This window comes from Aspergillus affinis, assembly GCF_023601865.1.
Source record: "Aspergillus affinis strain CMG 70 chromosome Unknown NODE_41_length_255467_cov_85_872513, whole genome shotgun sequence".
In the NCBI taxonomy this organism is placed as follows: domain Eukaryota; kingdom Fungi; phylum Ascomycota; class Eurotiomycetes; order Eurotiales; family Aspergillaceae; genus Aspergillus; species Aspergillus affinis.
Genome location: NW_026515822.1, coordinates 198,265 through 211,633, shown reverse-complemented (window position 1 = coordinate 211,633; position 13,369 = coordinate 198,265). Strand labels below are relative to the sequence as shown.

General features: G+C 49.0%; 3 protein-coding genes across 3 annotated transcripts; 1 reads left to right on the top strand and 2 right to left on the bottom strand.

The window, feature by feature from the left end:
- Positions 1–661: 661 nt before the first annotated feature.
- KD926_007317 (putative translation factor pelota) lies at positions 662–2,042 on the top strand (the record flags this gene model as incomplete). The annotated part of the gene is made up of 3 exons (XM_053100159.1): positions 662–739; positions 836–1,324; positions 1,404–2,042. The coding sequence occupies 3 exons, from the start codon at positions 662–664 to the stop codon at positions 2,040–2,042; spliced, it is 1,206 nt and encodes a 401-aa protein (XP_052956186.1).
- Positions 2,043–2,542: 500 nt separating this feature from the next.
- KD926_007316 (WD40 repeat-like protein) lies at positions 2,543–6,359 on the bottom strand (the record flags this gene model as incomplete). The annotated part of the gene is made up of 7 exons (XM_053100158.1): positions 2,543–2,641; positions 2,886–3,833; positions 3,883–4,110; positions 4,159–4,303; positions 4,397–5,799; positions 5,853–6,120; positions 6,199–6,359. The coding sequence occupies 7 exons, from the start codon at positions 6,357–6,359 to the stop codon at positions 2,543–2,545; spliced, it is 3,252 nt and encodes a 1,083-aa protein (XP_052956185.1).
- A 4,601-nt stretch (positions 6,360–10,960) lies between these two features.
- KD926_007315 (uncharacterized protein) lies at positions 10,961–12,203 on the bottom strand (the record flags this gene model as incomplete). Its single annotated transcript, XM_053100157.1, has 4 exons — positions 10,961–11,149; positions 11,212–11,277; positions 11,354–12,007; positions 12,081–12,203. The coding sequence occupies 4 exons, from the start codon at positions 12,201–12,203 to the stop codon at positions 10,961–10,963; spliced, it is 1,032 nt and encodes a 343-aa protein (XP_052956184.1).
- Positions 12,204–13,369: the final 1,166 nt, after the last annotated feature.

Below are 13,369 nucleotides of genomic sequence, written 5' to 3'. Positions count from 1 at the left end.
CGTGACCCGTCATGCCGACGAGTGACGAAAGTTGCGGTGGAGTTGATCAACGTGGGGCTCTTCCTAGATGGTTTCTGCAGGCAACTGGAAGGCCGACTTTCGGACTCCGCGTGTGCCGGCCGGCGTGATGTCTAATCAGGCATTGAGCAGATTAGGTCCCAGAGATGGAGTAGACCGTATAAAACTCAAGTAGACCAGAAGTTTCAGAACCGATCAGGCGGCAGGAGTACTTCCTCAGGTAGTTGAAGCTCTTCAGCCATTCAGCAGCAGTCGCAGCTCTTATCGATAATGCTCCTGCATAATCACGCTAACCCAGTTCGGGTTCATCCCGCGCACTTCTGCCTGAGGCCACCAGGGCAGAAACCCGCCTTCGCTGACGTCGGTCTCTGACTCGGTTTTTCTGGTCCGTTGATGTTTGGTGCTGCATCCCGACTGTCACCAGTATTTTATCTTTGGATATTAAGAATCTCTGACTGCTCAGGTTACCGGTCAACTTGCGCGCACGGACTGTGAATCTTCTGGGCTTCCAAGTGCAGGATTGAACACGAATACTGCCTGCGAAAAAGACCCCGCATCGAAAGTTGGATTCCTCCGTGTCTAGCTGAACACCAGACCTCTTTCATTCTCTCCCATATCCTTGGTGATATCCTATCTGCGTAATATGCGCTTGGTCAAGAATAAGATTGAGCTCAATGGCTCTGGCACGGTGACCCTGTGCCCTGAGGAGCCGGAAGACATGGTACCTAACCCCCCCCCCTGGGGGCATATCCAGAAAGAAACAGTCGGAAAGAAAGAAATAAATAAAATATCAGGACCACTTACTAACGGCATGCAGTGGCACGCCTACAACCTCATCCGACCGGGCGACCTCCTCCGCGCCAGCGCCATCCGCCGCGTCACGACGACCCAAGAGACGGGCTCGACGAGCTCCGCGCGCGTGCACCTAACGCTCGAGATCCGCGTCAAGGGGCTGGACTTCGACCCACAGAGCTCACAGCTGCATGTGAGTGGACAGATCGTCAACGAGACGCAGCACACGAAGATTGGCCAGCACCACACGCTCGACCTCGAGTTGAATCGCAACTTCACGCTGGAGAAGGAGGTCGGGGCCGATGGCGAAGGCGTCGGTTGGGATAGTATCGCCGTGCAGATGCTCAAGGAGGCGGTGGATGAGGGCGGGAATCGGAGGGCCGAGGCCGTCGCGGTCGTTATGCAGGAGGGCGTCGCGCATATTTGCTTCATCGGGCAGTTTCAGACGGTGCTGAAGCAGAAGGTTGAGATGTCGGTGCCGAGGAAGAGATATGGAGGTGGTGATCATGACAAGGTTGGTTTTTTCCCTTTAATTCTGTTTGGAACTTCTTGGGTTCTTGATGTGGATGACGGACACTGACAAGAACTACCAGGGAATGTCGAAATTCTTCCAAGTAACGCTAGACACCCTCCTCCGACAAATGGAGTTCAACACCAGCGCCACATCACTCACCAGCAACGAGACCGTCCGGCCGATTCTGCTCGCATCGCCGGGTTTCGTAGCGTCGGGGTTCCAGAAGTACATCCAATCGATCGCAGGGACAACCACGCCGGCTCTGAAACGGCTCCTCCCTAGCGTGGTAGTCGTGCACTCGGCGTCGGGATACCTGCACTCGCTCTCGGAGGTGCTACAGTCCCCCGCCGTGAAGACCATCCTGGCGGATACAAAATACGCGCGGGAAACCAAGCTGATGGACGACTTTCTCGACCAGCTGCGCAAGGAAACGAACAAGGCGACATACGGACCGCGCGAGGTCGAGTCGGCGGTGGATCAGGGCGCCGTGGGCCGAGGCGGAGGCGTCTTGATCATTTCGAACCGGCTGTTTCGGTCCCAGGATGTCGCTGAGCGGAAAAGATGGGTGTCGTTGGTCGATCGAGTACGGGATGTCGAGGGGGGTGAGGTACGGGTTCTCAGCTCGGATCATGAGAGTGGTAGGAGGTTGGATGGGCTGGGAGGGATTGCGGCGCTGTGCACGTTCCCTGTCATGGATGAAGACATGGAGTCGGATTGAAGGGAGAATTGTGATGTGATGTGATGTTTACGATGACGAATATAATGATTAGAGTGGTCTATAAACGAATCTCTCACGTTGAAACACGGCATCGCCAGTTACGAAAAAATACCCTCCCTCCTCCATTTACTTCTCTATACAAGATCGAAAACAACAACAGAATATACTCAAGTTCAAAACTGGCGCCCGGGTCTTTTACTCTTTTCCTTTATTTGCGTCGCGTGCCAAGGATGCGCTAATACTGATAAGGAAAGGCCCGTAATAAAAAGTACTGCCCGTTAAATGGTACATACGGTACCGCACCGTATTGAAAAAAAAAAAAAAAAGAGATTGAGTGTATTAATCCTTGTACATCACATTACATTATCTCCAGTGGCTGTGGCCCTCTGATGGACGGCTATCCGCCACCGATTGAAGTGGCTAGAAACTTCTAGACCATGAGAATCAAAATATAAGGCTCAGCTATCCTGTCACGGGCTCGGCAGTGGGTAGGTGCGCTTCTACCCGCCAAGACCGTCTAGTAGGTCTGTAGGACGGTTACCGACTGAGCTACTAAAAAGACCAGAATACCAAGTCAACGACTTGGTACGCGCATCGCTCTATATAGTGGTTCTTGGTCAGTTCGTCACATATCCCAGGCCCTCTTTTTACATAGAGAACAGAAAAAATAAGGAGATAGGATCATGTGATTAACAGGATTCAATCGGATGGGGCACAAAAGCTGATGATAAGAACACGACCGTCCCTATACCCAAGCACCAGTGTATCATGTTTGATATCATGACAAATCGGTCCACGAAGTTCAGGAGAAAGCCATAATGACCGTTCACCTCTCAAACATACCCAAGAATCTTCAACTGATATCCGGGAGCCTTGTTCGTGCTCCATCTGGGTATTACCTGATGAGACATTTGAAATCGAAACGGAATGGCCTTCCAGGGTTCGCAGCTCCGAGCCGGTCTGGACATCCCAGAGCTTGATGGTCTTGTCGTCGGATCCAGACACGATCCTCTGGCCGTCCGGCAAGAAGGCCACTGACCAAACCGAATTAGAATGTCCCTCCAGGTTTCGCAGCTCCGAGCCGGTCTGGGCATCCCAGATCTTGATCGTCTTTTCACTAGATCCAGACACGATCCTCTGGCCGTCCGGCGAGAAGGCCACTGAGCTAACCCAAGCGGAATGGCCCTCCAGGGTTCGTAGCTCCGAGCCGGTCTGGGCATCCCAGAGCTTGATGGTCTTGTCACAGGATCCAGACACGATCCTCTGGCCGTCCAGCGAGAAGGCCACTGACCAAACCGAATCAGAATGGCCCTCCAGGGTTCGTAGCTCCGAGCCGATCTGGGCATCCCAAAGCTTAATGGTCTTGTCGTCGGATCCAGAGACGATCCTCTGGCCGTCCGGCGAGAAGGCCACTAAGCTAACCCAATCGGAATGGCCCTCCAGGGTTCGCAGCTCCGAGCCGGTCTGGGCATCCCAGAGCTTGATAGTCTTGTCGTCGGATCCAGACACGATCCTCTGGCCGTCCAGCGAGAAGGCCACTGACCTAACCGAATTAGAATGGCCCTCCAGGGTTTGCAACTGGGCGCTCCATGACTTTTGCACTTGCGGCAAGGCAGGCATCCAATTAGGTCGTTGATTGTTGAAGATTCTTCTAATAATACTGTCTGTAGGAGAGAACGCGAGTCCGGAGCAATATACTTGAAGTGGGGTATTGTCGATCATTTGGATGTAATTTAAGACAAATCGGTTAGCATCCTTTAGGAAGCCTTCTAATTCTGTACTCATATCATCCTGTAAGGATATTAGTAGCTATTGGGTAACAGTTTAGATAGCGACTTACTCTTAGCCTTGACTGTAGTGCATTAACTATACCAACAGTCTCTGAAGCAAGTCCCATTAAGCTCATAGCCTCCAACCAATGGAGGAAATGTTCTTTCAGAAATGAGAATACTTCGATCTTGGACGCATCAGATTTACTCTTGCTGAAGTGATTCGCCCAGTAGCGGCAAGAGTATTGCAGAACTTGTGAAATATACTGAGAAATCGCATGGCTGTCAACGTCTTCCCGCTGTATCCCATAGCTTGGTAATCGGCAGATATTGTGTGTTAACCCTACCCTGGGATTTTTCATGACGTACAGACAATTTTGTAGTAATTTTTCGTGGGTCTCTTTTTCATTGACACGCAAGCCTTCCTCCTTTGTATTGATGAGGAATTCGCGAAATGATAGATGCAGAATGCGGACTGGTGTACAAGAATCTCTTGGAATGTTAAGAACCGAATGAAATGCGTCTAATAGAGCTATAAGTGTTCTTTCTTCTATACCAATAAGCCCAGAAAGGCTATGAACTGACAGTGGGTCAGCAAGAAGAATAATGGCTCCAACTATCTTTTGGAACTCGTTCTTGAGGACTGGAGAACTTTTAACACGATGCTTTAATATTGGCAGGTATATCTTCTCCATTTGAGACGATGCTGTCATATCAGGGCTTTCGAGGATTATATCAAGTTGATGCTCCGGAACGTGATATTTCTCTTCGATGAAACGGCAAATTGTGGATGCGAAGATAAAAAGAGGGACTGCCATTTTGACCAATGTCTTCGTCCTCTCATTTCCAGGCCAATCTCCAGGGATTTTTCGCTTTTCCTTAATATGGGAAAGTCGATATTGGAAAAAGACGCGGATGTCATGTTCAATACTGGGCACTTCTTGGAGAACGATATCTTGATAATTCTGGTTTTGTTCGAAGCCATCGCGTATTGAAAGCTCAGGCCGGCTTGTCAGGAATATCCGCAGGCGAATGGACTTGGATTTCTGCAGCTGCGGTAAAAGTCTAAGTAAGATTTCAATGTCGTCGTCATCGCACTCGTCCAATGCGTCTATCACAATTACAGAAGTAGTTTCATACTGCTCTCTCTCGCTCAGTGGTTGAAGAAGGAGCTTCTCAAATTGCTGATCGAGAGCTTTTGTCGACAGATCTGCATCATCCCGAATTGCTCTTAATATGCCAGGGGCTAATTGCCGGTGACTAGCCATCAATTGCCTGGCTATTGTCGAGATAAATCTCCTTGCGTTACCACGGTCCGCTTCGCCTTTCTTGAAGAAAAAACTGGCTCCCAGTAACCCCTTATCTTTAAGTAACTCTGCGACCGTCCGGGAGATGGTAGACTTGCCAGTTCCTGCCATACCATTTAACCAAAATATGCATTTGTCGGATGTTTCGGCCCAGTCTATAATCTGGCAAAGAAGATCACGTCTGGTGCCCGGTAGGCATTTCTCTTCATGCTGATTCTCATATGAGTCGTATGATGCTCCTTTCGCGATAGGAAGACTAAACCTCTTGATAAGAGCTTGTAAATGTTCTGATACTTTCTCATCGATTCTAGCTAGCCGGGACTCTGCTTCTTTCCCATTTTGCAAAAGGGTATCTAATGCGTCAAAATGGACCCACTGGCATAGCTTCTGCCATTCTTCCTCAATAGACGATCGAAGTTCGGTAAGGCGTTGATCGGTTATCGGTATAACACTTATCAATACTCTTTTTCCGATGCTGGGTTGTTGGGTAGCCAAAAGCTCTGCAGCATATCGAAGAATAGCCATATAAACCCTGATTGTCGCACGGCCTATCTCAATCTTTTTCTTGGGGCTATTGCGGTAAAACCTCTGCTCAATATAGGCGCATCGAGTAATAGTGTCTGCAAGGTATTCTGAAGATTCAAATAAGGCGTCTCGTAAGTCAAGTCGATTTTGCGCTATCTATGATTGAGAATATCAGTCTCCCGCTCTGGAATGATAGTAACATGACTCACTGTTAATCCAAGGGAAACGACTGCCCACGCACTTGCTGCATAGTGGGTAGGATCAAAGGCTACTACAGCAGTAACAACATCTTTGAACGATAATGCAGCATTAAGAATTTTCTGTGATACCTTTCGAATATCTATGTTTTCTCCCGTTGACCGATGGATTTTAATGCCCCCTTGCTGGTATTTTTTGTATTGTTTCTCGGTTATTTGAATAACTTCATCAATAATGTGTCTGGCCTGGGAGACACTTTCCCCCTTTTCTGGTTCAGCACTGGTTTGTGTTAGAGACAGAATAACTTGCTCCTCTGGTTTCAGCTTATCATAGGCAAATTTCTATAGGTCTTCGGACAGGGAAGTGTCCTGAGTGCTGACTGCATCGGGCGGCGTGGCTGCGGCGATTGGGACTGGTACAGGGACCACAGACTGGTCGAGTTGACTCTCACTATGATACGGCTCGGACTTCTTGCGGTAAGAAATACTGAGATTCTTTTTCAACCAACTTTTCATCATGGGCAAATCCAAACAATCACAATGTACACAGAAAAACTTTCGTGGAAAATGACATGGGGAGAATAAATGAGGCGTGTTAGACTTTTACGAGAGTGCCTTCCCCCTGCTGTGTTGGCGCAGCTGAAAGGGTAGAGTCCCATTATTGACCAATAACAAGCTGCCATATGGCTGGGATAATTCCAAATTATGATAATTGTGCACCGGGAAGTTCCTGATTTCAGGAGGTCACAGTATCGATGTGGCTGATGATACAACCACGTAGAGTTATGTGACGGTATGCATTGATACGATACATGGGCCCGTGTTCTGAGCCTGTCCAAAAGAGGACTAGCGTCATCTTGGCAAAGGATTTGGAAAACAATTCATGAATCTAAGACCGGGCGCCGGTTCTGAACTCGAGTGTAGCAAAAAATCAAAAGAAAAAAGAAATCTGGTCCCAGAGAGGCTCGAACTCTCGACTTCGGAGTTATTAGCTCCGCACTCTAACCGACTGAGTTATGGGACCTTTAATTGATGATAGCGGGCAACAGGTATTGTCTGATAAACCAAACCCATCCTGTCCCACCAGCCGTCGGCCCGCCAAGTCGCCAACTCCGATCGACTCGCTAAAATTACATTTCCGCCCCCTGCAAACATCAACAACCTGCAAATCAAGCTCGGAGGAAACATGATAGCGCCGAGACTAGTCAAGGAGATCTCCGAGAAGGATTCTCGCTCTGACTCTACAGAACACATGGCCTCCACTGTAAGACGGGACGGTAGGACCTTCGGAGAACGGCGCTGCCGACGATGCAGGCGAGTCGAGTCTTCTGTATACTAGTACTCGGGGTCTCCGGTCCCCGTGGATAATGATGCATGATGATCATCTAGCGAGCGATCTAGCAGATAGCTTTGGGGTCATATCTAGGCATTCAATTGACATGATTCGATTAGCATACGTATCCTACACGGAGTAGGCCTGAGAGTGGGAACTGCTAGCGAAAAATAAAATAAAATAAAATGAAATAAATTCAAAATAAAAGGTGGAACGTGTCAAGCGCAATGGCATCACATCTCTACCGCATGGGGTACTCCGTCTTACAAATCTCAATTGAAGCGATTTTTTGAACCTTGCATGCATGGCCTTGAGCCCAGCCCGGCTCTTCGATTCGAGAATAACTAATGAACGAGCAAGAAATTAATGTCCGATCAAGGACGGGGAGATTACAATAAGTCAGTGTCCACTCTCCTACATATCGGCTCACCGTAGTTTACTTATTCCATGAGTAGCGAGTAAGTTGATGAATATTAATGGTCAGGCTGAGAGGCTGAGAGCACCTCCCAAACGACCTAACTACGTAGTAGTTACAGAATACAGAATACATAACTCCGCCGAACACCCAAGGAAACGGAGTAGGAGAACGGAGGACGGAGGACGGAGGAGATCCCCCGATCGTGCGGCATTCTGCTATGCTATCTTAATCCGCAAGCTGCATCTGCCTGCCGCCTACACTGCATAAGTCCACCTGTCAACTTCGCACTTCGAAATTAATCCAAGAAAAATCCCCCATCCTTACGTAAGAGGCTGATTCGCGGTCGATCTTTTACGGACATCCCGTCATACCTTAAACGGAATATGTAGATCATTTTCGGTTGGCGTGCAGCTGTCGTCTTGTCTAGGGCTCTCTGGACGCCGGGCTAGTTGGTAGCTCGGTTAATGCATGCGTACATCATCATCATCATCATCATCGTCTAGTCAAGACCGATAGCGGTTTTCGGTCGCTACGTGCTAACTGCTAAGATTAACTGGCTTAAGGCGAGGGCCAAGGCCACGGGGGAGGGCCGTTTAATCGTCGCATGCTGTCATCCAGTCTAGAGATATATATTGCCGCGGAGTCCGATGCGGTGGCTCGTTGAGTCCGTACTCCGTCTGTGCTCTGGCCTTGGGCATCATACTCAAATTTAAGTTTGTACTTGACGGGAGAAAACGTCAAGATATTTGAAATTCCAAGTCTACGGAAATAGCAACGCATACATACATACCGCCTCTTCGGGGACCGAACTCCAACAGTCGTAAGGTCAAAGGATGCAAAAACCCGACAGGATAACTAGTTACAACAACCTAATAACTAGTCCCCGAAGTTTAACCACTGAATCGGCCTCTCTAACTCCCTAGAGCCAGTAAAATCCTGTTGTGCTGATCAAAAATAATACATAAGTACTAAACAGGAACAAAGAGGCGAAGTTTAATTAAGTCCATCCATGGCTTGCTGCTTGTACTCCTTCGTGAATCCATCAGGACGTTGGTAAATCAGTAGCCCCGGTTCGGCAAATGAAGACCACGACCCTACCCGGACACCAGGCCTGTCTAGCCAATTTAGGGGGTAGTTTGGAGTTGCCAGAAGCCAAGAAAAGTCGAAAGTCGAAAGTCGAAACTAAGACTTCGATACCCAGACCACGGAGTCGACGTAAACTGGGCTCCGTAAAATCAGGTGTCTCAGGCTCTCTCAGCCTATCCTACCCGCGGCCACCACGGACGCGACTACCACTAGTATATCACTGTTACATGGTCAGGACTCGGTAGGGTCCATGACTCCATAGGTCCATCACCCGAATGCCTCCGAGATCGATTTCGATTTTCGGCCGGCTGCCGGCTGGTCGGCTGGCTACTGCGCCTTACTTCTAGTCAGTCCTAATCAAACTAAGTAATTACCGTATGGAGTACGGATAACAGGTAGCAAATAATACTGGATCTAACTGAAGCATCTATCAGCCTGGCCCGACCGGCCCCTCTCCCCCCTTCCCCTCAGTTCTAGTTCTTGGTCCCCGACGGTAAGTGAAATCCGCATGGGATGATCTCATCCGATTCGCATTCTGATCTGGATCAGGGTGGTGAGGGGGTGAGTGGTGAGTCGGGGACAGCGACGCGATGGGGCCGGCGGTAGAGTATGGCGTATGGCGTATGGCGTATGCACCAACTACTCCGTACTATGTCGTTCAGCGCGCTACGGGGAGGGTACTGTATGGATTGGAAAGCCCGCCTGGCTGTATGCATGCATGGACGGATATGCCGGAGGATTTTATGCAGCGGTTAGAGTTTCGCTGGACGGTAGGTTACTGTTAGACGGGTAGACAGGTCGGAATGTATATTTCAGCCGCAACGGCAGGGGTGCTTCGTTAGTTGCTAACTTTGTAGGGTAAGTAGTCTTTTGTCGGTTAGGACTTGGATAGCTGCTAGGAATGGGGTCGCGGATGCATGGCGCGACTAGACCGGGCCAGGTAGTAGGTAGGAGGGACTTGCAGACAATTTTTACAAGGTACTACTCGTGCGCATGTATGTGCACCGGAGTAGGTAGGGCAGGAAGGAAGCGAAAGCGATACGGTCGGCGATACCACGACATGTGCGTACATACCTACTTAGACCGTAGAAGTTGGTGGCTAGCACCTATCTATGTCGTGCGATCCGTCCTTCGTACTCTGTATGCAAGAATGAGACATATTGGACAACTCAACACCCATCTGGAGGCAGGTAGCCGTCAAACTCAAATAGATGTGAACCACGGTCGTCCAAAAAAAGAGTCAGGGAAAGTATAATGGTGGTTCGTCCAAATTCTGGTCTTGATTCAGGCCTGAGCTCAACTCAACCATCCCAGCGCAGCCCACCTGAGCAAGAAAATGTAAAAAGTCAAAAAGCAAAAAAAGCGACAGGGAAGGGATCGGAATCCTCTTTGTTTGTGGAGTGCGGCGGCTAAGTTCGTTTGGGGCTGATAGATTTAGCGCTGCGTCTATCCATGCCCGGCGTGGTTTAGGGCCGCTGGATCGAGAGGGGCGGGGAGAATGGGGGGCTTTATTTTTTATTAAATTGTTTCTTTCTTTTATTTCATTTTTGATTCACTTTAGTGTCTCGGTCATGTCCTGATGTCAAATGATGTTCTTTAATTTGATTCATTCTCTTCTCCTCCATTCCGGTCTAGTCCGCCTTCAGTAAGAGGACGGTGTATACGGTGTAGGGTGAAATGAATGGAGATTGGGGGCGCTTGGGTGATCATGAGCGAAACGACAAGAAAAAAGTGGGCGCGTACGTGTCTGCCTAGCTATGAATATAGGGCCGGTATATTATTAATTAATTGCATCGCATTTTTCTCATTGGCCAGCTTTTACTGGATTCCTTAGGCAATGCCACCGACCTAGTTTACTTTACTTCTCCGTACTCCGTGCGGTCCTTTGATCGACATCGGCCGATGACGATAGAGGTCAAGGTCATTTCAATCTGGATGTGCGGTCTTGAATTGATTGGTTGCTTATATGTCCAAAAGAAGCGAATGAAATCAAAGATAAATAGTAGTCTCAAGATAACGTGACCGGCTTGTCATGCATGCTCCGTGCAAAGGGTATATGTCTGTCCGTGACAATATAGGGAAAAAGGAAATACTAAAAAAAATAAAACAAAAAAAAGCCAATGCTAACCATGCGAATTCCATCCCAGCGCAGTAGACGTTATAACACCATCCCTAAGAGTAAAATATCAAGAATTGAAGTAGGGTAGAGAAGAGTAGGCTTCAGAGTCGGGTAGTGTCGAAAAGGATAAAACAGAAACAAAAGAAAACCGTAACAAAATAAAACTAAGGATTCGTAACGTTGGCTGTCGTTCCCCGAGAAGCTTTCAGCATCGCTCGCCTTCGTGCATGCTGTGGATCGGTCATTCGTGGTGGCGGCACATTCCCGCGATCTCGGTTCTGTGCGTCGAGGTAGCGTAGCTGGGCTTCACATTGTTGGGCGCTGTACGACTTGTTGGACCCAAATTCTCTCATCTAAAAAAAAAAGCCCGTCAGTTAATATTCTTTACATCTAGTTAGACGTATTGTTATCTCACCTTCTCAGCAATCAACTCGTACTTTTCATGCTCCCAGTACTCGCGAGCCTTTATGAGCAGTTGAATCTAAACCACTCGAACGGTTAGTCCGCCTGCCAGAGAAAGAAACCTTGTAGATGGGTGATACGGTACACGTACTCACATCATTCTCATCCCACCGAGCCAAACGCTCCTTGCGTCGGCGCAACATCCGCATCTGTAGACGTGCTTCCGACGCATCCTTGTTGAATTTCTCCCGAAACATCTCCCTTATGACCTTCCAGGCCAGGTTCTGTTCGCGGAGTCGTTCAACAAAGGCGTCTTCTTCTTCGGCCTGCGGATCTCTGCGGCCACGGCCGGGAGCCCGCGGCCGCTGATGGGGATGAGGTTCGACGTGTCCTTGACGCCGCTCTTGCTCCAGACGCTGGAGCCCCTCGGGGTGAGGGAGTATGGTGACGGGGGTCTCCCGACCCGGCGGCATGTACTTGGGGCTGCGGCGTGCCCGCTTGGCGGAGGGTGGTTGAGGGGAGAAGCCGCCCTCGCTGAACCCGTATTCTGAATCGTCTGGGGCGTGTCCGAAGCCGGCGTTCATGTGTCGAGGGAAGTCGCTGGGGAAGGGTGCCGTGATCCCTAACCCTTGATGGTGGGGGACGGGCTCGGCCATGCCGTACTGGTATTCTTGCGAATGGTGACTGAGCACCGGGCTAGGTCGGGCGGGGGCAAAGGAGCTGTCGGGGAGACTAATGGGGGTCAAGATGGCCGAAGACTGGAAAGCTGCCGCAGAGGTGTACGGGTGGTTAACGCCACCATAGGGAGACTGAAGTCAAGGAGTAGTTAGTACAATGCTGACCCCTCGGAAAGCAGTGCAAGGCTGTAGTTCTATAACATACAGTGTCTACTCCGCTCCACTGGGGTTGCATCTCGTAGTAGTTGTTCATTTCATCCCCGGGGGTAGAGACCCCATGGCCGTACGACACTGGCCCTGTGTATCCACAGGGAGTTTGAGGATACATGAGGACTGATAGATAGAAAGAGGCGTATTCGAAGGTTTTGTGACGTATGGGGTAGTAGTAGATTGGCAAGGCTCAAACACTTGGTGATACAAGAAAGACAAGATAGGAGTAGACGCAGATGAGCGGAGCAAATGGGATCATATAAGTTTCCGTGTAAGCCAAAAGAAGAATAATGATAGGATATGGGTAGCCTTAAGGAAGAAGAAGGTTTCCAACTTGATATAAAGGAAGATCGTTAAGGAGGTAAAGAAAGAAATGAAAGGATCCACGGATGTGACGTGTAGTAGGTTGATATATACTTGGTAAGTGGGATCTTTAATAGAAGGGAGTCGGGCTGCCTCGCGAGGCAGGGTTGAGTAGTAGGAGTATGAAGCTCTGACTTTCTTTTTCTTTTTTTTTTTCTGTTTTCTTTTTTCTTTTTCTCTTTTTCTTTGGTTCACAGGTCTAGAAAGCTCCAAGGAGTCTGAATCGATAACGCCGACTATTGCTGTGCCGCATAAGTTTTGCTACTAACCAGAGATGCGGACTTGACGATGAGCCTGCATTTAAGCGCTTTACAATTCTAAACGATGGGCCCTTTCTAGCTTTTAGAGCAAGAGTCATTTTTCCCATCCTTTGACATGACATGGGGACCGAAATCAGCCCCCAAATCTCTGGGGGCGCAGACTTTGCATTCCTAAGGCCCACCCGGTTACTCAAGAGAGGGCGAGGCAGCACCTGCAATCGAAGGGTCCCAATGCTCTGGATCTCCAGGGGTGGACACCGTAGGATGAGCATCATGGCAAAGGAATGGAATCGGTGCTTAGCGACCCGCCGGATCCTAGGAAATCAAATGACGGTCGGGGGTTAGCGCTGTAGCTGACAAGAAGCTACTAAACAAGGGACGTAACTAGTGGACGGCTTCGAGAAAGAAATCCCCCGAAAGACATACAGTCAAGGAACGAGGGAAAAAATTGCAAATAAAAAAACCAAAAAAAAATTAAAAAAAAATAAAAAAAAATGGTGCGAGAGAACGACGGACTAAAACTGGGACTAGAACAGAGAGACGAACGTATCCAGACTTTAGCCGCTACGACAAGAAGTGGAGAGACACTAAAAACTAAGAAATGGAAAGGTTGATTAACGACTAGATGAGTAGTACTAGTAGCCCCAATGGATAGCAATCA